Source organism: Schistocerca cancellata, chromosome 2 (assembly GCF_023864275.1).
Source record: "Schistocerca cancellata isolate TAMUIC-IGC-003103 chromosome 2, iqSchCanc2.1, whole genome shotgun sequence".
In the NCBI taxonomy this organism is placed as follows: domain Eukaryota; kingdom Metazoa; phylum Arthropoda; class Insecta; order Orthoptera; family Acrididae; genus Schistocerca; species Schistocerca cancellata.
This window is the reverse complement of record NC_064627.1, coordinates 827,734,797-827,760,966: the sequence shown is the minus strand read 5'-3', so window position 1 is coordinate 827,760,966 and position 26,170 is coordinate 827,734,797. Positions and strand designations below refer to the sequence as shown.

Sequence of the window (26,170 nt, the reverse complement as noted above, 5' to 3'; positions counted from 1 at the left end):
GTGTGCTAACCACTGCGCCACCTCGCTTGGTTCTCCTCTTCTGGGGTGGTGATAATTTTCACAGCTACAACATATAACAGGGGATGAAGTGACAAGGAACAGAAACACCAAGTAGTAATAACTTTCATCAGCTATACCAAAACAATTATAAACTACTCACTGTCATCAAACTTAATATGCAGAAAATATGAGACTGTAATGTTGTGTAGAATTTTAGCATACAACGGAAAACAGGAAATAGGTGTGAAGTTGAGTGTTTCCACAGAAAGGTTCCTCATTTAATTTACATCAAATACAACTATCACACAATTCATTATCTTTTTCTATCGTCTAGCAACATGACTACACGAAAATTTGGTTCACTATTGTTTCTGCAACTGCAGGGAGAAACAAGCTCAATTGTCTGAGTCCATTTGATGAAACTGCTGCACAGCAGTTCAGCTTCATTGACAGCACACACAAGTTGTGTACTCAAAACAAACTGAAAACAGTGTAGGTGTAACTACACTACGTATTTGCCCCAGCAAGTCCTGCATAAAACCAAAGAGCTGCAGCTGCGAGGCATAGTGTAGACACGGCACGAACCAGCAGTGCCATCCAGGGCCCCACATTTGCAGTGGCTGCTATCACATCACACAGTGGGAGTTGGTAGGCACAGAGCAGCAGCAATGCAGACACAGCGGGAAGCAGTGAGCGTTTTAGGTCATGACGAGACCACAACCAAACCAACACTGCACTTGTAAGATGCCGAACCTGAAACAACGTACACATATGTAGCAACAAGTAACACTCATACATAAGGGGTAATAGGAGAGAAGTTCCTTGAGAAGGGAGTACAGAAAAGGAAGACTTCAGACAAAACTAGGGTGATAAGAATCCACAGAAATACAAATCTAACAGGGAGTAGTAAGAAACAGATTGAGTTGGGGAAGGAGATGGAGATAGTCAGGAGCAGAGTCAAGTATAGGACAAACTACTGGAGATTCAGTGCAGGTAGATTCTAAAAAATATGGTTGTAGAGAAGCTGCTATATGTAGATGGCTTCTTTCACAGGCAAACTTGCCGTGGATGTGATAGAATACACCACTAACAGGCTTGAATGGGATGTACTGAGGATTTATGTGGAAATCTTGCAACTTTGTTTTTAGTAGGGATATGACCCAGATGATTTGGGATTAACAGTGTAAGTGGAGCACAAAACTGTAGATTGGGAAGAAGTTTCAGTCCCAATATTAAGCCTCCCCTTTATTCCCATACCTAAATGGGACCTTGCTGCGCCAGTCAAGGATCTACACTCCCTACAGTGGAGATGTTGCTTTGTCATCTAATATAATAACCAAAACTGATCCAATGCCCATATTGCACTATGCATCACCCATTTCACTTCTTTCCATCTGAGATTACCCGCCAGTTACCACACACCCTCCTAAATTTCAGAAATTTCTCACCTCCATTCCTAGGAGCCTTCTCAAACTGGATAAAGGAGCAATAATCCATGGTGTCAAAACATATCTGAAGTCTACCAGCCTACATGCAGACAAAGGCCCCAATACTTTTGTGATGAAACAAAGTTTGATTGTCAGATGATTTTTTTTTTATTATTTTTTTTTTTTTTTTTTTTTTTTTTTGTGGTTTTAGGGCGCAAAACTGCTATGGTCATTAGCGCCCAGCCCGTGACTTAAGACAGTAAAAAACCGAAATTGAAAACCAGCAGCAATGGAAACAAACTCATAAAATTGGAGAAACTAAAAGTAGAAAGAATGCTTAAAAATCCAGTACAGACAGGGGGTGGTTGTCCCCAAAAAAAAAAACTTCAAATGACTGACGTCATTTCACTGTCACTAATAAACTGGAGAACGCAGTCGGCTGAGCGCATGTCATCTGCTAAAATCGACGATAGATCAGGCGATAGCTGTAGACGGGAGCGTAACGGATTAAAATAGGGGCATTCAATTAAAAGGTGTCTGACCGTCCACGGCTGAGAGCAGTGGGGACAGAGTGGAGGAGGATCACCGCTTAAAAGATGTCTATGGCTAAAAAGACAGTGCCCTATCCGGAGTCGAGCTAAAATTACCTCCTCCCGACGACACGTTCGGGAGGAAGAAGTCCAAGCGCAAGGAAGGGCTTTCACTTCCCGCAATTTATTACGGGGAAGTGTTGACCAATGCGCATGCCATAAATGAGCAACTTGGCGACATAAACCGCTCCGTAGATCGGTGAAGGGAAGCGACTGAATAGCTGGCCGAGGAAGAGAGACTGCAGCCTTGGCCGCCATATCGGCCGCCTCATTCCCACAGATACCAGCGTGTCCCGGGAGCCAGAGGAACGCCACCGAGATGCCCCCCAGGTGGAGCAAGCGCAGACAGTCCTGAATCCGGTGGACCAGAGGGTGCACAGGGTAAAGAGCTTGGAGACTGAGGAGAGAGCTGAGAGAATCTGAGCAGATAACGTACTGTATCCGCTGATGGCGGCGGATGTAGTGGACAGCCTGGAGAACAGCGTAAAGCTCCGCAGTATAAACCGAACACTGGTCGGGAAGTCGAAAGCGATTTGGGGTGTCGCCAACAATATAGGCACTCCCTACACCTAATGATGTTTTCGAGCCGTCGGTGTAAATAAACGTGGCGTCCGTCATTTGTGCACATAGAGCAGCAAATACCCGACGATAAACAAGTGTAGGGGTACCATCCTTGGGAAATTGACAAAGGTCACGGAGCAGGCAGATCCGGGGACGGAGCCAAGGCGGTGCTGTACCCCAAGTTGTCAAAAAGGTTTTCGGAAAGCGGCAGGAAAGAGAATCGAGCAATTGACGGAAGCTGACTCCCGGGGGTAGTAGGGAGGAGGAGCGTCCTGCATACCCTACATCAAAGGAGGCGTCGAAAAAAAGGTCATGGGCTGGATTAGCAGGCATGGAAGACAGATGGCTAGCATAACGACTCAGGAGGACTGCTCGCCGATTGGACAGCGGAGGTTCAGCAGTCTCAGCATAAAGGCTTTTCACAGGGCTAGTGTAAAAAGCTCCAGACACTAAACGTAATCCACGGTGGTGGATAGAGTCGAGACGCCGAAGAATAGACGGCCGAGCAGAGGAGTAGACTATGCTTCCGTAATCCAATTTTGAGCGCACTAAGGCGCGATAGAGGCGGAGAAGGACCACTCGGTCCGCTCCCCAGGAGGTACCATTCAGGACACGGAGGGTGTTAAGCGATCGCAGACAGCGAGCCGAAAGATAGGAAACGTGGGAGGACCAGCACAGTTTTCTGTCAAACATAAGACCCAAGAATTTAGCGACGTCTGAAAACGGAAGGTTGACAGGACCTAGATGTAAGGAGGGCGGAAGAAACTCCTTACGTCGCCAAAAATTGACACAACCGGTCTTACTGGGTGAGAAACGGAAGCCGGTTTCGATGCTCCACGAGTGGAGGCGATCGAGACATCCTTGAAGACGTCGTTCAAGAAGGCTGGTCCGTTGAGAGCTGTAGTAGATCGCAAAATCGTCCACAAAGAGGGAGCCCGAGACATCAGGAAGGAGACAATCCATAATTGGATTTATGGCGATGGCAAACAGTACAACACTCAGCACGGATCCCTGGGGTACCCCGTTTCCTTGGGAGAAAGTACGGGAGAGAGTAGTGTTCACCCGCACCCTAAAAGTGCGCTCTGCCATAAGGGGCAGCCGGCCTCGAAAGCCCCAAGAGAACAGTGTGCGGAGGATGCCTGTCCTCCAACAGGTATCGTATGCTCTCTCCAGATCGAAAAATATTGCTACCGTTTGGCGTTTCCGGAGAAAATTGTTCATGATATAAGTGGAGAGAGCAACAAGATGGTCAACTGCAGAACGATGCTTCTGGAATCCGCATTGGGCTGGTGTTAAAAGACTGCGGGATTCCAGCCACCAAGCTAAACGGTAATTCACCATACGCTCCAAAACCTTACAGACACTACTCGTGAGAGAAATGGGGCGATAGCTAGAGGGGAGATGTTTGTCCTTTCCAGGTTTCGGAACAGGAACGACAATAGCTTCCCGCCACCGTTTGGGAAAGGTACTGTCGGTCCAAATTCGATTATAAAGGCGAAGGAGGTAACGCAGACTAGGGGTTGATAAATGCAGCAACATTTGGACATGGATACCATCCGGTCCCGGGGCGGAGGAGCGAGAAGATGAGAGGGCATGTTGGAGTTCCCGCATGGAGAAAACAGTATTGTAGCTTTCGTGATTTTGAGAGGAGAAAGCAAGAGGTCGCACTTCCGCTGCACGTTTCTTCGGGAGAAACGCTGGCGGGTAATTTGAAGAGCTCGAAATCTCAGCAAAGTGCTGACCCAACGAGTTAGAAATTGCGACGGGGTCCACTAAGGTATCATGCGCGACAGTGAGCCCAGAGACCGGGGAGAAACTAGGCGCGCCTGAGAACCGTCGAAGCCGACTCCAAACTTCCGAGGAGGGAGTGAAGGTGTTAAATGAGCTAATAAAGAATTTCCAGCTTGCCTTCTTGCTATCGCGGATGACGCGACGGCATCGCGCACGGAGCTGCTTATAGCGGATACAGTTGGCCAAAGTAGGATGGTGACGGAAAATGCGAAGAGCACGTCGCCGCTCACGTATTGCATCACGGCATGCCTCGTTCCACCAAGGAACTGGGGGGCGCCGGGGCAATTCGGAGGTGCGTGGTATTGAACGTTCCGCAGCTATAAGGATAACGTCGGTAATATGTGTGACCTCATCGTCGACGCTGGGAAAGCGACGGTCATCGAATGTCGCGAGAGACGAAAAAAGTGTCCAATCGGCTTGGGCAAACTTCCAGCGTCGCGGGCGCATATATGGCAGTTGAGGCTGCAGTCTGAGGACACATGGAAAGTGGTCACTCGAGTGTGTATCATCAAGAGCGAACCATTCGAAGCGCCGACCTAGCGGAACAGTACCGACCGCAAGGTCCAAATGAGATAAGGTTGTCGTGGAGGCAGACAAAAATGTGGGGACCCCAGTGTTGAGGCAAACTAGATCCGCTTGGTGGAAGACGTCTAGCAATATGGAGCCACGTGGACAAGGATGTGGAGATCCCTCCCCAAAGCGGGTGGTGGGCATTGAAGTCCCCAACCAGCAAATAGGGGGGTGGAAGCTGACCAAGAAGATGAAGGAGATCAGCTTGTGCCATTGGTGTGGACGATGGAATGTATACAGTACAAAGAGAGAGCGTGTATCCGGAAAGGGAAAGACGGACGGCGACAGCTTGGAAGGAAGTGTTTAAGGGGATTAGGTGATAATGGAGAGTATCATGGAGAAGAATCATGAGTCCTCCATGGGCTGGAGAGCCTTCAACAAAGGGGAGATCATATCGGACGGACTGAAAATGAGGGAGAACAAAGCGGTCATGGGGACGCAGCTTCGTTTCCTGAAGACAGAAGATGACCGGCGAGTAGGATCTTAAGAGGATCGACAATTCATCCCTATTGGCTCGAATGCCGCGGATATTCCAGTGGATAATGGACATGGGGTGAACAGAAAATGGAGGACTGTGAGCAAAGTTGCTGTCAAGTCAAAGACTGCTCGGAGCTAGCGACCGACAGCATGGAATGGCAGTCAGCCGAAGGCAGAAGATCCTGATCCATAGGTTGGTCAGGAGCAGCTCCTGCCACCAGCGATCGGCCGGTTGACCGGCCACCAGCAGTGCGCCTCGGCGACACAGAAGACGGCCGAGGGCGATTTCCGCCAGGTGGTGCTGTAGATGGGACACGCCTTGGCGGAGGAGGAGAGGAACTGGGTTTCTTTGTAGCCTTCTTGGAAGAATGATGTTTAGATGGAGGAACCGATGGTTGGGAAGTTGCGGTACGTAAAAACTCTTCACGAGTATGCTCTTTTTTCGAAGACTTGGCGTCCGACTTTTGGGCTCGAGATTTAGCAGAACCCGACGAAGGGTGAGCCATAGAGTGGGCAGGCGAAAGTGGTGAGGTTGAACGAGCGATCTTTGCGCTGGCCGATCTGACGACCGTGGCACTAAAGGTGAGGTCACAAGTCTGCGTGGCCGCCTCCTTTGTTGGCCGAGAAGAAGCAAGGACAGTGCTATATTTTCCTGTCTGAGGCATGGTGGGCTTGCGACTGGCGAATAATTTTCGAGCAGCAAAGGTCGACACCTTTTCCTTCACTCTTATTTCCTGGATGAGCTTTTCGTCCTTAAAAACGGGGCAATCTCGAGAGGAAGCAGCGTGGTCACCCATACAGTTGATGCAGCGAGGGGATGGAGGTGGACAAGCACCCTCATGGGCATCCTTGCCACACGTAACACATTTGGCTGGATTGGAACAGGACTGGCTGGTGTGATTGAACCGCTGACATCGATAGCAACGCGTAGGGTTTGGGACGTAAGGGCGAACGGAAATTATCTCATAGCCAGCTTTGATTTTCGATGGGAGTTGAACTGTGTCAAATGTCAAGAAGACAGTGCGGGTTGGAATGATGTTCGTGTCAACCCGTTTCATTACTCTATGAACTGCCGTTACGCCCTGGTCAGACAGATAGTGCTGAATTTCTTCGTCAGACAATCCATCGAGGGAGCATGTATAAACGACTCCACGCGAGGAATTTAAGGTTCGGTGCAGTTCCACCCGGACAGGAAAGGTGTGGAGCAGAGAAGTACGCAGCAATTTTTGTGCCTGGAGGGCACTGTGTGTTTCTAACAACAGGGTGCCATTCCGTAATCTGGAACAAGACTTTACAGGACCCGCAATTGCGTCGACACCTTTCTGAATAATGAAAGGGTTGACCGTGGAGAAGTCGTGACCTTCATCAGACCGAGAAACAACAAGGAACTGTGGCAACGATGGAAGAATCGTCTGTGGCTGAGACTCAGTATACTTACGTTTGTGAGCAGACATAGTGGAAGGTGAGGAAACCATTGCGGAAGAATCCCCCATGATTACCGGCGTCTCCGATGACGCGCTCCTCCCTTGTGGGGGCCCTCTCTGAGGGCACTCCCGCCTTAGGTGATTGTTCACACCTCAGGTCACACCTCCCGACAAACGGACGGAGGGACCAATCGGCATTTTCGGAAGGTATCAGCTCGGGTAATCACCCCTCCCTGGGCCTGGCCGTTACCAGGGGGTACGTACGTGTCCTACCTGTCTACCCGGGGCGGGGAATTACGCGTTACCCCGTCACCGGCTACGCACGAAGGGCGTGGGTCGGCCTTCAGACATGCACAGGGAGGAAGAAAGAGAAAGGGAAAGGAAAGAAGAGAGGTCTCAAACGCCGCAGCGGAGAAAAGGGAAAGAGAAGAGGTAAGGAAAAAGGGAAGGACAAAGGAAGGAAGAAGACATAAAAGCAAGAAAGGCGAAGAATGCAGTACATTTACGAGCGTCCGTCTCCGGACGTAGGCACAAACCACACTCCCAGATGGGGAGAAAGGGAAGGAAAGAGCCAGAGGTGAGGGGAGGAGGGGCGAAGATAGGGATGGGGAAGGATGCGGAATGGGAAGGTATGCAGCCCGGAAAGGAAGGAAGGCCACATTAGCTCGGGGTCCCGTGCTCGCTACGCACGTATCCACAAAAGAGTTGTGGACCCCCTGGGGGGGACTGTCAGATGAGTTTGATAGTACCAGCATCCTATTAGTATGTCTTGAAAGAAGCAGTGTATGTTTATAGCTGAAGGTTTCACCCTCTCCCTTACTTTCATTCTGATAATCATGCAATCATTTCTAGAAATACCATCTGTAAGTTGCAAGAAGGCAATAGCAAACCAGCTACAAAAAATCGAATGTGTAATTTGCCATATTATATCTTTGTATAAGGACTCAGTCAGTCATTACATCATAAACACTCTTGTCAGTACATCATACAGCTTTTGGGTGACAATACAGTTAATGATACCAAAAAAATTTAAAATATTACATTTCTTTCAACTACCAGAAGCCCTAAGCCCTCATTACTGAGCTATGATACTTTAAGGTGCTGTCCTTCAAGCAGATCACAGAAAAATTCTGGGAAATGCAACATTAAGTTCAAAGAATCAAAGTCATCTGGAGTTCCCTAACTTTGTCACTGTACTGTACCAAGCATCAGAACAGTAATAGGACTAGTGTATTGTCACCTACTAAAGAATAATAATGACTTACAGGAAGGCATATATTGCTGTTGCCACTTAACATAAGTGATATTGTTAAACCTATTTTTTACAGATTGTACATGCAGATGACTACTTACTAGACTGATATTTGAGTCCAGAGAGGCGCGTATATAAGTCCAGTCAAATTCAGCACCACGAGCTCCTACCCAAAGCAGCAGGAGACGTGTCAGCAGTACATCAGCACCTGCCCAACCAATACCAGCTGTCAACACCTTAGCATGACCTTTGCCTGGTATGCCTGCCAGCACAGCATACATTCCACAGAGGTCTGCAACCTCAACAGATGCCTTAAGGAATTCCTGTGGGGAAATAAGAGGGCAGTGTCATCATCCTGTTGCTTTTAATTTAAAAAAAAAAAATTAAAAAAGTTTAGAACAGAAAAGGAGCACTTACAGCCAATTGCCAAATTGTAACAAGCATAGCAATATTATCAAAAGACACAAACAGAAGCAATGCCATTACATGTTTTTTAAAGCAATGTTGGCAGCACTTTATGTGAGCTGTTTGAAGGAGATGAAAAGGGGGGGGATGATGATGATGATGAGTTGGGTTGAGGGGGCACTCGACTCACGGTCATCAGAGCCCTGATGAAAAGTCAACATGACATCTCATGGGTATTGACGAAGGCTGTCCCCACATGCAGAGCAGTTTATAAGTCTGCAGCCCTTCCCCACCAGTTTAGGGTTGAGGCCTGATAGTTCACAAAATTTCACCACTCTGTTAACACTGGTATCAGTATCTGCAAGGACGGTGGGCAGATCTCCAGCAAGACCAAGGGCTGCCCTATTATCAGTATACAGGACACATGTAGCCACAATATGCTGAACTGAAAGCGGCATGCCACAAACTTCACAGAAAGGTAGATCCTCCCCCCCGGAGGAGGAAGCCATGTGTGAAAGGGCTATGTCCGATGTGGTAAGCAAAACTTCCTTCCAGTGGTAAGCAAAACCTCCTTCCAGTGGTGAGGCTGACACAAAGTCTGCCAAGCTTTTGTGGTCGGTTTGAGCGACCACAGTTTGTTGTCCGACACCTGCAACCAGTAGCCTATAAAAATACAGAAATCAAGCAATGTTTTGTAACAATGAATTGAAGCTAATCTCTCAACTGTAATATGTGGTCAATGTGGTGACTGTAATGGCAGAAATTTAATGTAACAAAAGACATGCGTGGATTTTGGGAGGAAGTCAGCTGGTGTTTACAAAGGAACCATCCCACCATTAGCCTTAAATGATTTAGGGAAACTGGCCATACCAAATGCAAATGTCATTAGCACTGCATAACCTAGTTCAATGATGCTTGTCTCCAACACTTTTACTTATTTTTAAATATTTTCCCTCTCTTCCTTTTCACTCCCAATGAAAGATCCAATGGCCAGAGCCGTGCATCCTACCAGATTTAACCATTTGAGACCGCCTGCAGCCGACTGCTCCATTCCATTCTGTTGCTTGCACCATAGGCAGTAAAGCTCAACTATACTGTGAACAGAGTGCGGCAAGCTGTGGTGTGCCGTTGAGGCCTGCAGCTCGTTTGGGTACCCAGCCAAACCCCAAAAGTCAACAGGACTCAGAGCAACAGGGAAATGGACAGTGTGATATTACAGTCCTACACACATAGCTCGGTGCAAGGCACTGAAATGATTACAGTGTAGGCAACTCTCAACTGTTTTGATTTTCTTTATTGTACTTTGGGATTGTTGTTGTTGTCAGAAATACATATTGAACACCAAAGGGGTAAAAAAATGTACGGAAGAGAAAAACGAAGGTTCGCTGAAACAAATTATAAATATTCAAAATAAATCTGCAGGTTTTGCTGAGTGTACTAGCTGTCATGCATTATTCGTTTCCTGAGATGGTGGCAGTACTAGTAGTATGTTTTGACACTTCAATACCTACAGAGCTGTTTCTAATAGTCAGATCACGAATACTAGCAACCTTCTGGCATCAGCAAAATCAATTGTCTTGGAGAATTGTGTAAGAATGTGTGCAAGAGATCTGCAGCCATTCAGCACAGCTGCAGGAGAAGGCTTGCGCAGATACCAAAAAGTAGGAGCATAGTACTCCACTGCAAGTGAAAGAGATGTGCTTCCTTACCCATCATAATTTAACGACAATTGCAAACTAATATTGCAATGCCATCCCCCCCCCCCAAGTGCTGCAGGATATGAAGGATGGTGCATGTGCATGTACAGCCGACAGACACACATACACTAAAACGCATTAGTTGGCTCTCACTGCGCATTCAATATTGCAAGAGTTGTAGCGGAAAAATTGGGTTTTTGTTGCAGAATTCCCATATGATATGAAAAACAGTGCTGCAAATATATAGGAGGAAACTGAAATTAACATGTGCAAGTTAGGGATATGTACAAGCCATCTATCGCATCTATCGATGGGTGGGTGGATGGGTGGAGCCGTGGGTGGGTGGCAGTGGGTGGCGGCTGGAGGTGCAACTGTGGAAAAGGCACTTGAGAACTATCACCACCTTCTGTGCAAAAACTACTGGAATTCAGAAAATAAAATTGTTTGGGAATTGGGATCAGTAGGTAGTTGACATATTAATTCAGTTCCTTGAACTATTTCATGAGGCCATCAAGGCAATGGAAGCTGGCAGTGGTTCAACACAGCAGCTGCTGGTGCCATGGGTGAATCTGCTACAGGAACACTATGACGAGAATGCGGCCATGCAGTAAACACTCCCATAAAACAATGAATTTATAAACAAGTATATATTAAACTTTTTGTTATACATTTTAAACACTAAGAACTGGATGAGGGATTGTATTTAGAGAAGACAGTGTTTCTCAGTGTATCACTTGCAGGAAATAGCATTGCTAAAAGCACCTTTCTTGCGATCGAAACAAAGCCAGTGCGTTTACTTGCATTATTTCTAGTACTATATGTGCCTCATCTGAAGCAGCTCTTTCTAATTGAGAGAGATGAAGTTATGTTGGAGCACATTCAAGGTAAATATATGATGTCAAGTAGGTTTTCTAAGTAAACATTTTATCGGTAGGATCATCCTCAAAGGTTGAGTATGTAATAGTGGAAAGAAATAAATTCATATGAAAACGGCAACAAATTTATTATCAGCTATGCAACATAACACATTCATCTTCCATGCAGGATGTTGTATTACTTCCACAATTGCATACAGAGGATGAAGCCACAGCACTGATCCTTTCTAAATGTGCAAAGAGTGCCTCTGTATAGTGGGCAGAGGAGGAGGAAACTGTTGTTGAAGTTTCCATGTATCTGATGAAGGAAAAGACCGGATAAGGGAAAGTCACTTCTGAAGTGGTGAAAGTCAAGAGTAAAAACTTACCCAAGACTGTCTCTAGTACATGGGCAGTGCCTAAAACGAAAGGGTATTTAGTAGAGCTGGGTGTCATTACCAATAAACATAGTGGAATATCTATGGAGTATGTGAGCGACCTGCAATATCATTGTAAGTTTCATAATACCTTTCCGTAGCATCCAATTTCTGTCATAACATATCTCTAATTTCTTAACTGCTTGTTTCAGGAATAAATTCATCCAGAAATCAGCTTGGGTGATCAGCCAAGTGGTGGCATCATCTTACGGCAACGTTTCAATGGGTTTCGTACCCATCATCCTCAAGTGAGGTGTCGGGATGCTGTGCTGCACATATCTGTGTAGTTACTTGACTGCTACCCTCTTCCGCAGGCGGGCCAGTCATGTGCCTCTTAACAGGTTCCAGACGGCATGGCTGGTGGTGGTAGTGGTGGTGGTGGTGGTGGTGGTGGTGGGGTGGGGGTGGGGGGAGGGATCACAGCACGGCTCTGGTGCGGGCAGAGAATCCTGGTCGCTGTCTTTCCTGTCTGCGGACACCGTCATCTTCAGAACAGAGTGTTCCTGACTTATCTTCCTAACTTTGGAATCCCACGCTGCGCTAAGTTGAAATCCACTATCCTGGTTGACCAGATTGTTGTGAAGACGTATTTCCACTGCCTCCTTGAAGGAGGAGTCCCAAAATTCTTTGGCACTGCATATCATCTTCATTTCTTCAAAGTTAAAGGTGTGCCCCCATTAACACTATTTGCTTATTTGTCCTGAGCACACATTTCTGACATGCTCCGTACAGTGCTGTGATATACACCATTGTGTTTGTCCAATGTACTGCCTCCCACATTCACACTGTATACTGTAGATGCCTGGTGTCTGCAACCCTAAAGGGTCTTTGGTCGAGCCAAGTATGTCCCTTACTTTTCACATTGCGTGGAAGATGGCTTTTATACCATGCTTTTTCAGTATCAGATGTAGTGGAATCTTCTCCTTAAGGATCTTCAGGAGGCCATATAGTTGTGAGGAAGTCGGTGCCATGGGGTAAAGCCTTCTGATGGTGTTCTTGTCTGAACACCACAAATGCACCAACATATGGGATAGCCAAACACCTAGCACAGCTACCAAAACCACTTGAGGCTCACTGCCCACACCACATCAAGAATTCGACAGAATTTGTAAACATACTCCAAGAGCTGTGCATAGATAAGAAGAACCTACTAGTCAGCTTTGATGTTACGTCCCTTTTCACCCACATGCCACTGGATGATTCCTTAGCGCTTCTCGAGGGACACTTCGATGAAGACACAATCAGACTAACTACCACCTATTTCAAATGTGGTAGGAAATTCTATGAACAAATAGATGGGGTTGCCATTGGCTCCCCCTTAGCTCTGAGTATTGCCAACCTTTACATGGAGCGCTTTGAAGATGTGGCACTGGCCTAAAACCAAAGGCATTCGAAAGATACATTGACAACACTTTTGTGGTGTGGCCACATGCCAAAGAAAACCTACAGGAGTTTCTATGTCATCTCAATGGCATACATGAGAATTTCAAGTTCACCATGGAAGTAGAAGAGAACGGATGCCTACTTTTCCTGTACATTTCAACCAGAAGAAACCTGGATGGTACGTTGGGACACACTGTCTACAGTAAAAAGTCGCGCACGGTGTAATGACACTTCCTCAGACGAAAAATGAAAAAATAGGAACCAATACCCCAAAATTTTCCCCAAAACAAGTTCCAAATTCCACAAAAAGTGAACAAGTAACCAAAATTCCATTTAACACTATTATTTGGATAATAACCAGTAATTGAAACAAGAACCTTATACTTACTAATTTATCAGCTTACAAAAGAAAGATAGAATCTCAGTAAAATCAAACTCAAAATCATAGTAAATTGCAAAATCATTATAATTAAAATTAGCAAAGTAGAACCAACGATCTCAAAGAATACTTCGTGTGAGCACTCTATGAGAATTGTGAGTAACGGCTAAGGAAAATTTGATCCACTGTCACTACGTTACGGGAGTTAGCCAAAGCTGGTCAGACTTGTTTGAATACTCGTATACGTAGGTGTGGTTACATTATTTTTCGAGGATTGATAATTGTGATCTACTATGACGCAGTGAAATGAAACATTGACTTCAACTATAACATCATTTAGAATTCAGATAGAGGACTACCTTATAGTAGACTGAAGTGAACTTTTTAATTAGATAGCTCGAACTCAACTCTAGTTAGGCATTGAACAGTGATAGACAATTAACTTCATTCGTAATTACAAATGGACTCTGTAACTTGGCAATAGTTTTAAAGCAGATAATTTATAAATTACCCCTCCCCTCCCCCCACCTGGGAAAGCATCTTCCTCACGGACTTGTTAGGAAGTGATTGTTATTGTGAAATAAACCACCCTTTCGTGCCAATTTACGTATTTGTGATTCCAAATTACAAAATTGTTTAGAGACATAACTGATCTTTCACGTGCTGCGATAATATTTGACTGAAGCGCTCGGCGCATATACAGAAACTCTTTGATGTTAGGAAGCAATCGAAATGTTACCGACTTATTAGAGATTCGAAATTACAACCAAGCTATGGGGAGGTTGGTGTCTGTGGAACTAAACTGAACTCATCAGTAATGTTTTTATAGAATGTTAAACCATCAAATATAAACGAGTTAATTACGACGAGTAGCATAATATTGGTCACAATTGGTGAAGTAAATATCACGCACACGTAGTTCAGTTCAGCACTGTTTTTTTGTAATGTCGTCTTTACCTAATAACAGTATCATCGCTCTACCAACTATCGCCGAGTTTTAGCCAGGGCTGATCAATACTAATCTATCAACTACCAACCAGGAAAACCGGTGACGATACAACAGACCATTATCTCAATGCTCAGAGCTACCACAATCCAGCACAATGCAACTCTGTACTAAACATGTTGGTACATAGAGCCAGGTCCATCCGTGACAGAGGGAGTTTGCCACAGGAGTTGCATGATCTGCGGGAAACTTTCTGAAAAAACGACTACAGTGGGATGCAGATAAGATGTGTGTTATGGACAGACTAGAGGTGGGAGGACAAGCAAGAAGAAGATGAAGTAAATCGTGTGGCATTCCTGCCCTATGCTGGCCCGCCAACAGCCAAAATCACAATAATACTGAAAAAGCACGGTATAAAAGGAATATTCCACACAATGTAACAGACATACTTGGCTCAACCAAAGACCCTTTAGGATTATAGACACAAGGCATCTACAGTATCCCATGTGAATGTGAAAGGCAGTACATTGGACAAATACAATGGTGTATATCACAGCACTGTACAAAGCGAATCAGAAACATGTGCCGAGGACAAATAAGCAAGGTAGCAGAGCACAGCATTAACAAGGGGCACACCTTCAACTTTGAAGAAACGAAGAAGATATGCAGTGCCACAATGGATTCTGGGACTCCATCTTCAAGGAGGCAGTGGAAATATGTCTCCACAACAATCGTCAACCAGAAAAGCAGATTTCAGCTTAGCACAGTGTGGGATTTTGAAATTGGGAAGATACGTCAGGAATGCTCCATTCTGAAGGTGGCGGCGTCCATGGACAGAATGGACAGCAACCAGGACTTGACACCCACACCAGAGCTGCGCTGTGATCCCCCACCACCGGCCAAGCCGCTCGGCACCCCTTTCCAGAGGCACGTGATTGGCCCGCCTGCAGAAGAGGACTGTGGTCAAGTATCTATATGGATATGTGCGGCACAACATCCCAACACCTTGCTTGAGGATGATGGGTACGAAACCGACCGAAATGTTGCAACAAGATGCCAACACTTGACTGATCACCCAAGAAGAGTTCATCACCGAAATATGCCGAGAAAGCCTGCAATCGCAATTCATCCAAAAGGTTGTAAAAGCGTTATGAGAATAGAAATATTTTTTATTTATTTGAGGCAAGAAAGTTTATGGAAAACTTTGTTTCTTCATTATGTTGAGCAACACAGCTGAATTGACGCTAATTCTAATGATCAGTGAAAACCACCTTAGCTATATTATTATACATTTATTGGGTTGGAACTGGTTTCATCCTAGAACACCTACAGGTTGCTGCCATGTCTGAAATTGGCTGCTAGACTGCTCACCTGTTGACAAACCTTTGATTTTCCTGGCAAAATATGCTTTTCCAGGTGTGATTGTGCTTTACTAAAAGAAAATTAATCCAGACAAATCTCTTAGACAAGCCAAACTAGGTAATATTCCCTATCACAAGATCTATATTTTTGCATTTCTTTCTCACTCCATATTCACCAGAAGTACATGAATTTCAAATGATTTGCTTCTAGCAAAAATAATCTTCCATGAGGAAGAAAGAATAAGATAAACAACTAAACATTAAAACTTTGTATCCTTTTCTTGTTTGTTGTTTACTTTAGTTTTTAATTTTAACAAATGTATTTGCACCCAATGGTTAAGTTAGTGGCTGTATCATACAAGTATTATGTCATGCTGATATTCTTTGCAAATACCTATGAGCAATGGTTCCTAAACTTTTTCAACCAGCGACCCCCTTCCACAAAAATCTAGTATGTGCGAAACCCCAACTTATAAAATTAATTGTACTTACTATATTATGCAAATAACTGAAGTACAAGCAAATGGTTTAATAGCTCTAATGCTTTCATACAGATTACATTTCAGTTGTGTAACATCAGAAGAGCTGATGAAGGCCTTCGCATGATAGGTAGGTTGAGTTGGTAATAGGCTATTAAAATATTTTACACTTCTCTGTTAACCTACAGGGGATTAACTTGCTCAACCCTTCCTTGGAATTCTGTGAGAAGGATCCATCTACTTTGCCTGGTACATAAATCTGAATTTGGGAATCACTGAAGTTAAAGCCACACTGAAATTACTTTCAGCAGAAAGTTTGTTTCTGTATTTACTGTTTATTAAGTGTAAGAAAAAAGAAACTTTTCACACAAATATGTAGATGAGACATAACATAGCTGTTATGGCTTTATTTGATAGGAAATAGTTTTCTCCAAACTTTCCAAGTCTCTTCAAATGTTTTTTAATTATGTTCCTGACATTTTCATCCCAAGAAAGATCAATTTCTACTACAAAATTGTGAATGGTATCAAAGAACTGATTTTGATTGGAATTTATACAGATCACCTAAATTGTAAACTTTTAAACGAATGATTGATAAAGTCTTGCACAGACTTACTCCATGAAGTAATAAATTTGAACTGTTGATTTTTAGGAAAATACCTGCCAAATATGTCCATGTCTGGCTTCAGAAAGATGTAGCTGGCGAGAAAATGATAACTTCATACAATATGAGAACAATTCTGCCATGAGATAAGCACCTAACTTCCATGTGTGTCAATAAAAACTTAAAAATACTTGTCATTTCTTTACACAGCACTGAAAAAATTTTATAATTAGTCAGATCACCTACAATAAAAAAAAAACTGCTTTCTACTGAGGTACAAAGTTGTTTTCACACAAACATATCAACATGTTGATTCACCAATTACAAGCAGTGGAGAAGATTCAGGAATTACACTGTTCCTGACTTTCCTGTTTATATCAGTGTAAGAAAAAAGCCTTTTCACACAAATACAATTTAACACAAGACCAGAGGTGAAATACTGCATTGGAAAATAGTGTGCAAAGTAAAAACTGCTTGCAAATAGGCCACTGAGAATTTTGTATTGCCCTGTCTGGTGGTCACCAGAGTCAATGAGCAGCCAAGCCACATGGGCCTCTGAGTGAACCCAGGCTATTATACTGTGCATTTAGGTGGGTCTCAGTGTGGATCCACCACCTGACCAGGAAGTGCGAGTCAAGGCTCGTCCAGCTGTCACGGCTATAGTCCCACTTGGGTCACACAGGCTCGATGCACGCCTCTGCCAATGGCTTCAAAATCTGAAATTTGTTTCCTCTGTCATCTTACTTCCTGTTCTTGATGCAACCTGTTAACATTTTAAACTTCTTGTGGCTGACTCAAATTGATATCTGATGATCTATTTACAAAGAAGATTGTAGTTGTACATCCTATTGATGACCACGCCATTAAAAATGTAGCACAAGCTCTGAGGGGCCAATGATAAAGAAGGTTATTAGTCATGTCCTTGTCAAAGGAACTGTACCAGCATTTGCCTTAATCAGTTCAGCAGAATTATAGAAAACTTAACTGTGGAGGACCAAAATGGGGATTTAAGCCCTATTCCTCCCACTCCAATGTGTTCACTGCTGGACTAGCTTGCTCAGAGGCTTGACAAGCATGCTTGAGTATGTGTAGGATAAACCTGCACAAGCATCAGCACTGCACACGCAATTTGATGCTTGATCAAGTTTCGTAAGCATTTAAGCATGTGATGCTTGAGCATGTGTACCAAGAATAGGGAGGCTTGTGCAAGCATTTGTCAGTGATCTGCTTTGATTTAATATTTATTTGGGCCTGTTAAATTATATTCTGTACAAAGATTGTAATGTAACGTAGGTCCAGTCAAAGAATACAAAGAAGTAAATCAACAGTATTGTGACTCAGTTTCCATAGTGTGTTTACCACAGTCTAATGTCTCTACCATGAATAGTTAATATGGGAGCTATATTTTCGTATTTTTAGCAACTCTATACTCCACATATCACGTTCTCTCTCTCTTTTTAACGTGTGTGTGTGTGTGTGTGTGTGTGTGTGTGTGTGTGATGTAACTTACCAAACGAAAGCGTTGATATATTGATAGAGACACACACACACACACACACACACACAATTCAAGCTTTCGCAACCCACAGTTGCTTCATCAGGAAAGAGGGAAGGAGAGAGAAAGACGAAAGGATGTGGGTTTTAAGGGAGAGGGTAAGGAGTCATTCCAATCCCGGGAGCGGAAAGACTTACCTTAGGGGCAAAAAGGGACAGGTATACACTCACGCGCGCACACACACATATATCCATCTGCACATATACAGACGCAAGCAGACATATGTAAAGGCAAAGAGTTTGGGCAGAGATGTCAGTCGAGGAGGAAGTACAGAGCCAAAGATGTTGAATGAGAGGTGAGGTATGAGCAGCGGCAACTTGAAATTAGCGGAGGTTGCGGCCTGGTGGGTAACGGGAAGAGAGGAGATATTGAAGGGCAAGTTCCCATCTCCGGAGTTCTGATAGGTTGGTGTTAGTGGGAAGTATCCAGATAACCTGGACAGTGTAACACTGTGCCAAGATGTGTTGGCCGTGCACCAAGGCATGTTTAGCCACAGGGTGATCCTCATTACGAACAAACACTGTCTGCCTGTGTCCATTCATGCAAATAGACAGTTTGTTGCTGGTCATTCCCACATAGAAAGCTTCACTGTGTAGGCAGGTCAGTTGGTAAATCACGTGGGTCCTTTCACACGTGGCTCTGCCTTTGATCGTGTACACCTTCCGGGTTACAGGAGGTCTTCATGGCAAATGAATCTGCTCCAGTCCTGAATCCCTGAACCATTACACCAGCAACCTGAAAACAACTTTCACATCCCGCAACTACCCTCCCTACCTGGTACAGAAGCAAATAACCAGAGCCACTTCCTCATCCCCTCAAACCCAGAACCTCCCACAGAACCCCAAAAGTGCCCCATTTGTGACAGGATACTTTCCGGGACTGGATCGGACTCTGAATGTGGCTCTCCAGCAGGGATACGACTTCCTCAAATCCTGCCCTGAAATGAGATCCATCCTTCATGAAATCCTCCCCACTCCACCAAGAGTGTCTTTCCGCCATCCACCTAACCTTCGTAACCTCTTGGTTCATCCCTATGAAATCCCCAAACCACCTTCCCTACCCTCTGGCTCCTACCCTTGTAACCACCCCCGGTGTAAAACCTGTCCCATGCACCCTCCCACCACCACCTACTCCAGTCCTGTAACCCGGAAGGTGTACACGATCAAAGGCAGAGCCACGTGTGAAAGCACCCACGTGATTTACCAACTGACCTACCTACACTGTGAAGCTTTCTATGTGGGAATGACCAGCGACAAACTGTCCATTTGCATGAACGGACACAGGCAGACAGTGTTTGTTGGTAATGAGGATCACCCTGCGGCTAAACATGCCTTGGTGCACGGCCAACACATCTTGGCACAGTGTTACACCATCCGGTTATCTGGATACTTCCCACTAACACCAACCTATCAGAACTCCGGAGATGGGAACTTGCCCTTCAATATATCCTCTCTTCCCGTTACCCACCAGACCGCAACCTCCGCTAATTTCAAGTTGCCGCTGCTCATACCTCACCTCTCATTCAACATCTTTGGCTCTGTACTTCCTCCTCGACTGACATCTCTGCCCAAACTCTTTGCCTTTACATATGTCTGCTTGTGTCTGTATATGTGCGGATGGATATGTGTGTGCGCGTGCGCGAGCGAGCGAGCGTATACCTGTCCCTTTTTGCCCCTAAGGTAAGTCTTTTCACTCCCAGGATTGGAATGACTCCTTACCCTCTCCCTTAAAACCCACAGCCTTTCGTCTTTCCCTCTTTCCTGATGAATCAACCGTGGGTTGCGAAAGCTTGAATTTTGTGTGTGTGTTTGTTAGTGTCTCTATCAACATACCAACACTTTCGTTTGGTAAGTTACATCATCTTAGCAAATCGAAAGCCAAAGGTTTAAATTTTACACTTAAGAAATCATTCCATCAGGAGAATCATACAATCATTCTGTTGTTTGACCATCAAACAGATTTCCATAGTAATAGTAGACACAGTAATATGCATCCCTGGCACAGAGAACTGAAAGAGTTGAAAACAAATAAGTTGCCAGGTCCAGACAGAAACCCAGTTCAGTTTTACAAAGAGTACTCTACGACACTGGCCCCTTGCCTAACTTGCATTTATCGTGAATTTCTCACCCAACGCAAAGTCCCAAGCACAGGTGACTTCTGTGTATAAGAAGGACAAAAGAACAGACCGGCAAAATTACATACCAATATCACTAAGATCGGTTTGCTGCAGAATTCTTGAACATATTCTCAGTTAGAATATAATAAATTTTCTTGAGACTTGGAAGCTTATGTCTGTGAATCAGCATTGTTTTTGAAAGCATCACTTGTGTGACTATGTTCAAAGATTTCCAGAAAGCATTTGACACGGTGCCCCATTGCAGACTGTTAACGAAGGTACGAAATATGGAATATGTTCCCAGATATGTGAATGGCTCAAAGACTTCTTAAGTAATAGAACCTAGTATGTTGTCCTCGAAGGTGAGTGTTTGTCAGAGACAAGGGTATCGTCAGGAGTGCCCAAGAGAAGTGCTACATGTAATCTGTCAGACAGGGTGGGCAGCAATCTGCAGTTGTTTGCTCATGATCCTGTGGTGTACAGGAAAGTGTCAAAGTTGAGTGATTGTAGGAGGATTCAAGATGACTTGGACAAAATTTCTAGTTGGCGTGAGGAAAGGCAGCTGGCTGTAAATGTTGAAAACTGTATGTCCATGAAGACGAGTACGAAAAACAAACTCATAATGTTCAGATTTTTCCTGCTTGATGCAGTCGCATCACTTATTTATCCACGCATAACTTTGCAAAGTAATATGAAATGCAACAAACATGTGAGAATTGTGGTAGGGAAGGTCAATGACGACTTCACTTTATGGGAAGAATTTTGGGAAAGTGTGGATCATCTGTAAAGGAGGCTGCATATACGATGCTGGTGCGACCTATCCTTGACTAGTGCTCAAGTGCTTGGGGTCTCTACCAGGTTGGATTAAAGGAAGGTATCAAAGCAATTTAGAGATGGGCTGCTAGATTTCTTACCGGTAGGCTAAAACAACAAATAAGTAACAAGTATTTCTGAGATGCTTTTGGACCTAAAGTGGGAATCAGCGGAGGGAAGATGCAATTCGAGGAGCACTACTGAGAAAATTTAGAGAACCGGCATTTGAAGCTGACTGCAGAAAATTCTGCTGTCACCAACACACACTTCACATAAGGACCACAAAGATAAATATATGAGACATTAGGGCTCATACAGAGGCATATAGACAGTTGTTTTTTCCTCGCTCTATTTGTGAGTGGTATAGGAGAAGAAATGACTAGTACTACTAGTAGTAGTAGTAGTAGTACAGGGTACCCCCCAACATGCTCCATATGGTGGCTTGCAGAGTATGAGCATTAATGTGGATGTAAAGCCAACACCTCGTCGTCTGAGCTTGACATTTTCTGGTAAACAAACTAACACCTGTACAAGCGCACTCGAACCATGTGGAGGTGCCAGGAATTTGTGCCTGCTAGCTCAAATTTGCTTGTCAAGCATAGAGTTACATGTGTGCCTGCCTTAACATATTGCAGGAAAAGAAATATAGCTAGAAATATACCACAAAAAACCGGAATTGTGGGAATATTTCAATAGCAAAACTGAATACGACATTCATAGGGGACAATAAATAGAATACAAATTAATAAGATACATGAATTAAATGAGAAAGATACAGGCACAATAAATATGACTACTCTAGAATAATGAGAACACCATTATCAAAATTCTGGGTTGACACTTCAGCAGAAGAGGAATACTGTGAAAATTGTCCAATCAAAGAAAAACAAATGTCACTGAAATATATGAATTAGACATAGCAATGCAAAAATTGGACAGAAAAGCAATGGAGTCAAGAGGAATATTGGATATGAGTGACAATGCCTACAGCAATCATTTTGGAGTGTATACTCATAGTTTTGTTGTTACTTGGCGAAGCCAACAAGAGTGAAAGCAAAGAAACTTGGCTGTTCGGAAAGACTGTTCTGTGCTTTGCCTGAGGTCTTTGTTATGTTGGGAGGTGACAGTTTGGTAGTGTGTTGGTGAAGCCAAAAAATGTGAAACTCAAAAAGCCTGGCTGTAGTGACAGACTGATCTGTATCTTAGCTCATTTGAAGAAACAGCCATCTATATCACTTTAAACTGCCATGTTGTTAATGCCTTTTGTTGCGCAGTTCCTATGTCAGTGATCAAAACTGACATCTCATATTGAATATTCTTCTTTATCTGCAAGTTGGACAGATGGAATAAATATCAAACTGTTTAAATATGGAGGTACCTAGCTAAAATGTTCTCCATATTTGAGGAAGGCAAGAAAAGTGACCCAAACATCTGTAGAGGAATCAGCCTCATTAACACAGGCTATAAAATCTACAGGGCTGTATTAAATAAAAGATTGCATCCTACCACTGATACAGTTTTACTAGAGGAACAAATACAATTTTGAAACAGATGATCCCACATTCAAGATATTATTAGTATAAAACAACAACTCCAGAAAAGGAATAACTGTAACTTAGTGACAAGCATAGTGTTTGTCAATTATAAAAACGCTAATAAACTCAATATACACCTATAGTAGGAGATTATGAAAGAAAATCTCTCTGTAAAAGCTCTTTACAAAAATTTAAACATTAAATTGAAGATCTAAACAATTAAAGACAACACAGGTAATTAGAAAAGGTTGTGGTGTGTCACCAACTCTATTCAAGAACCACAGACATGATCTAAATAGGGCTTGAAAAAAATTATTGTCTATGGCATAAAAACATCTGTTAAACTCATTTCATCAGATAACGTATCAAGAAAATGAAGATAATCTTCAAAGAACCATTTAGCACATTAATTTGTTGGCTTCTAAATGTAACATGAACACCTACATTAATAAAACAAAGTTTTGGCACTTGAGAGAAAATTGCCTGTAAGATCTAAAATTATAATAACTGAATGTTGGAACAGACAATAAAATGGTTTCATTAAATGTTTCGACAGCTATATATTACAAGGGTCTTTCATCACTAGCTTTGAATAATGATGTATGGTACACAAAATATTGCTATAAATAATATAAAAAGGAACTTTACGGTATTGATGAGTCACCAATACATTTGTCAGTAAAAGGAACTCTTACACTGTCCTCATATTGCAGTAGCTAGCAGTAAATATTACTGATAAATTTAATTTTTTCCATTACGGCCACGACGATATTCCATACGATATGCCCATTTGCAGAACTAATTTGGTTCACTACGTGAACATGAAACCATTTTTTTCAAAAAAGTAGTCTCTTCCAATATTGTTTATTCTCGTAAATGAATGTTTCAAGATTTTTCACGTATTGTCAAGAAAACATTACGGTGTTCTTCATTAGAAAACTGGCTCAGATCTGATTGGAATTAATTAGTTCCACATACCGCTATCACGTCTTGTCCACCAACGTCGCTAGCTGGGAAAAAGGTAGCCAACACAAGCATTTTACAAAGCTGAGTAAACACGTATATGCCTCCTGCTTGAACACATTTCCAAAAGGCACCATATTCGGATCTGTAACACAAGAAATGAGACTGCAATCGCAAGGCAATAGTAAGGGTGAAAACAATAAGGAACCGGCACACTTTCCTGTATACTCTCGAGTTCCCATACTTTCAGAAATACGTACTATATTAGATATAGATTGTCGTAGCAGAATTTTATGTACTGGTTGTTCATGTGACTTAATAGCAACTGGTAACAGGGCTTAATCAATACAAAGAAAAAGATTGTGTACACTCACAGTCCGGAATATTTGTAAGTCAGATAATAAGGAACATATACGAGAGCAACGCAGTTTCCAAAATGGTATAACGTCATTCTCTAAAACACACTTCGACCAAATGTCCTAAATAACTTGTATCAGCTACATATAAATATTCCCAGTCACGTTTACATTAACCTAAAAATTATCAGCTGTTAGTTTCCACTAATTTCGGAACATTCCAACCAAACCTCGTAAGAAAGAAAACAAGGCTTTTGTTTATTCATTTTAATAATCGATCATTTTGTGAAATCGACTGAATCTGGGCTTCCGTAGGCAATAAAAACTTGCACATGCATACCGCCATCACCTCCCGTGCCAGACAGTTCGCCTGAGGAAACATCGTACTGCCTCACTACCATGCCAGTTGGCCAGATATTCCGAGGAGTTAAGGCCCGTCCACACGCGACGATCTGTCTGCGCAAATGTCTGCGCACATCACATCTGCGCAGACAGATCGTTGCGTGTGGACAGAAGATTTGCACCGACCTGAGGTGTGTGCAAACCTGGAAGTTGGAGTTGGAGGTTTGAGCAAAACCTCTCAAATCTGTGGGTTCAAACCACATCTGCGCAGACAAGTTGGAGCGTGTGGACAGGAGGTCGCCGCAAATCTGGCACGAAACAGCTGTTTGCTCAGTCTAGTGTTTGTATTTGTGCGCATAGGGCATTAAAATGGCTGATACTCGTCAGTGTTCTCGAGAGTTTGTAAGTGAATTCATTGAACTATATAGAAACCACCCATGTTTGTGGAAGATTAAAAGTAAAGAATATAGTGACCGAGACAAAAAGACAGCAGCGTACAATGCTCTAATTGAAAAATTGCGGGCAGTTGACGCCTCGGCAAACAGAGAAACGGTAATAAAAATAAAAATAAATAAAAATTCGTTGCGAACTGGCGAAATTATTTGCGGATGGATGTCTAAACTTATAATTCTCTCTTAAAGCTTGTACCCCTCATATTATGAGAAAAAATACTAGTATGAGAAGGGCAATGTCTCCTCATGAACGGCTGGCGGTAACATTAAGATTCCTAGCAACAGGAAGGAGCTACAAGGATTTAGAATTTTCAACTGCAATATCGAAACAAGCGTTGAGTAAAATAATACCCAACACATGTGAAGCTATTTACGCTGTCCTGAAGGATGAGTTCATGAAAACAAGCTAAGTGAATTAAGTCTGTCAGCGAACTGTTTACCGAAAAGAGTTATCCAAAGTTCAGAAATCTACAAGATCTGGTGTAAGAGTAGATCAAGTATACCAGCCAACGTTATGGTATTTTGATCTGCTTGGCTTTCTTAGTGATCAAGAAACGCCAAGACCAAGCAGGAGTACAATTGAAGATGAAATTGGAGTGTCAATGTGCCAGGAAATGGAACACGAGGTAATGTAAAACAAAACAGGTTCGCCCTGCAACTCTCGCAGTAAATGTACGTGAGAAAACTCCTTTCGCTTTAGCAACCACTATCTACACCATTTTGACCGCCTTCTCTGTTTCCTGCGGTTGGTCTGAATGTTTTTTGCAACACAAGTTGCGAACACAGACCACAACAGAACTTCCTCCATTTCTGTATTTCAAAATAACTGAATTAAATTTTTGACGTTTACGGGGAACGTAGTCGCTTGCCACGGGTTTTTCTTTTCTACACCGACAGATGGCGGGCGAGTAGTAGATTGGGGTTTGTGTCGTGTGAACACACCACATTTGCAGCGATCTTTTGCATGTACAGACATCTGCGCCAATGTCTGCGCAGCAGATCGTTGCGTGTGGACCGGGCTTTAAATTACTAGCTTGGCGCCCATAAGTTTCAGCAACTTTCGTTTGTTCGAATTTCGAAAGGAGAGGTCAGCACCAGTACACCTTCCAAGTGATCCGCTTGTAGCACCAGTTGAGGCATGCACGTCGACGCTGTGGCGTTAGGTGGAAGACGAGCTGAAGGTGTGTGTACCCATAGTCCCACTGCTAATAACCATTTGACAAATGTTCGTGTTGACACGTCTGGGCTCACAAGCCCTTTTGTCTGTGGTGTGGTACTTGTAGCTGTATGATATGCCATTGCTGCCCTTACAATACGACGATCCTGGTAGGCGTCTTTACTGTATGGACGTCCACAACCTCATCTACAGGTGTGAGAATGTTGATGTGAACACGGATACCA

The 26,170-nt window shown here is 43.5% G+C and overlaps 1 protein-coding gene across 1 annotated transcript; it reads right to left on the bottom strand.

Annotated features, from left to right (window-relative positions):
- Positions 1-238: 238 nt before the first annotated feature.
- Positions 239-24,247, bottom strand: LOC126162713 (transmembrane protein 147). The gene is made up of 4 exons (XM_049919372.1): positions 23,994-24,247; positions 23,635-23,764; positions 8,194-8,415; positions 239-753 (listed from the first exon to the last, which is right to left on the bottom strand). Exons 1-4 carry the CDS (start codon positions 24,068-24,070, stop codon positions 508-510), a joined length of 675 nt encoding a protein of 224 aa, XP_049775329.1. The 5' UTR covers positions 24,071-24,247; the 3' UTR covers positions 239-507.
- Positions 24,248-26,170: the final 1,923 nt, after the last annotated feature.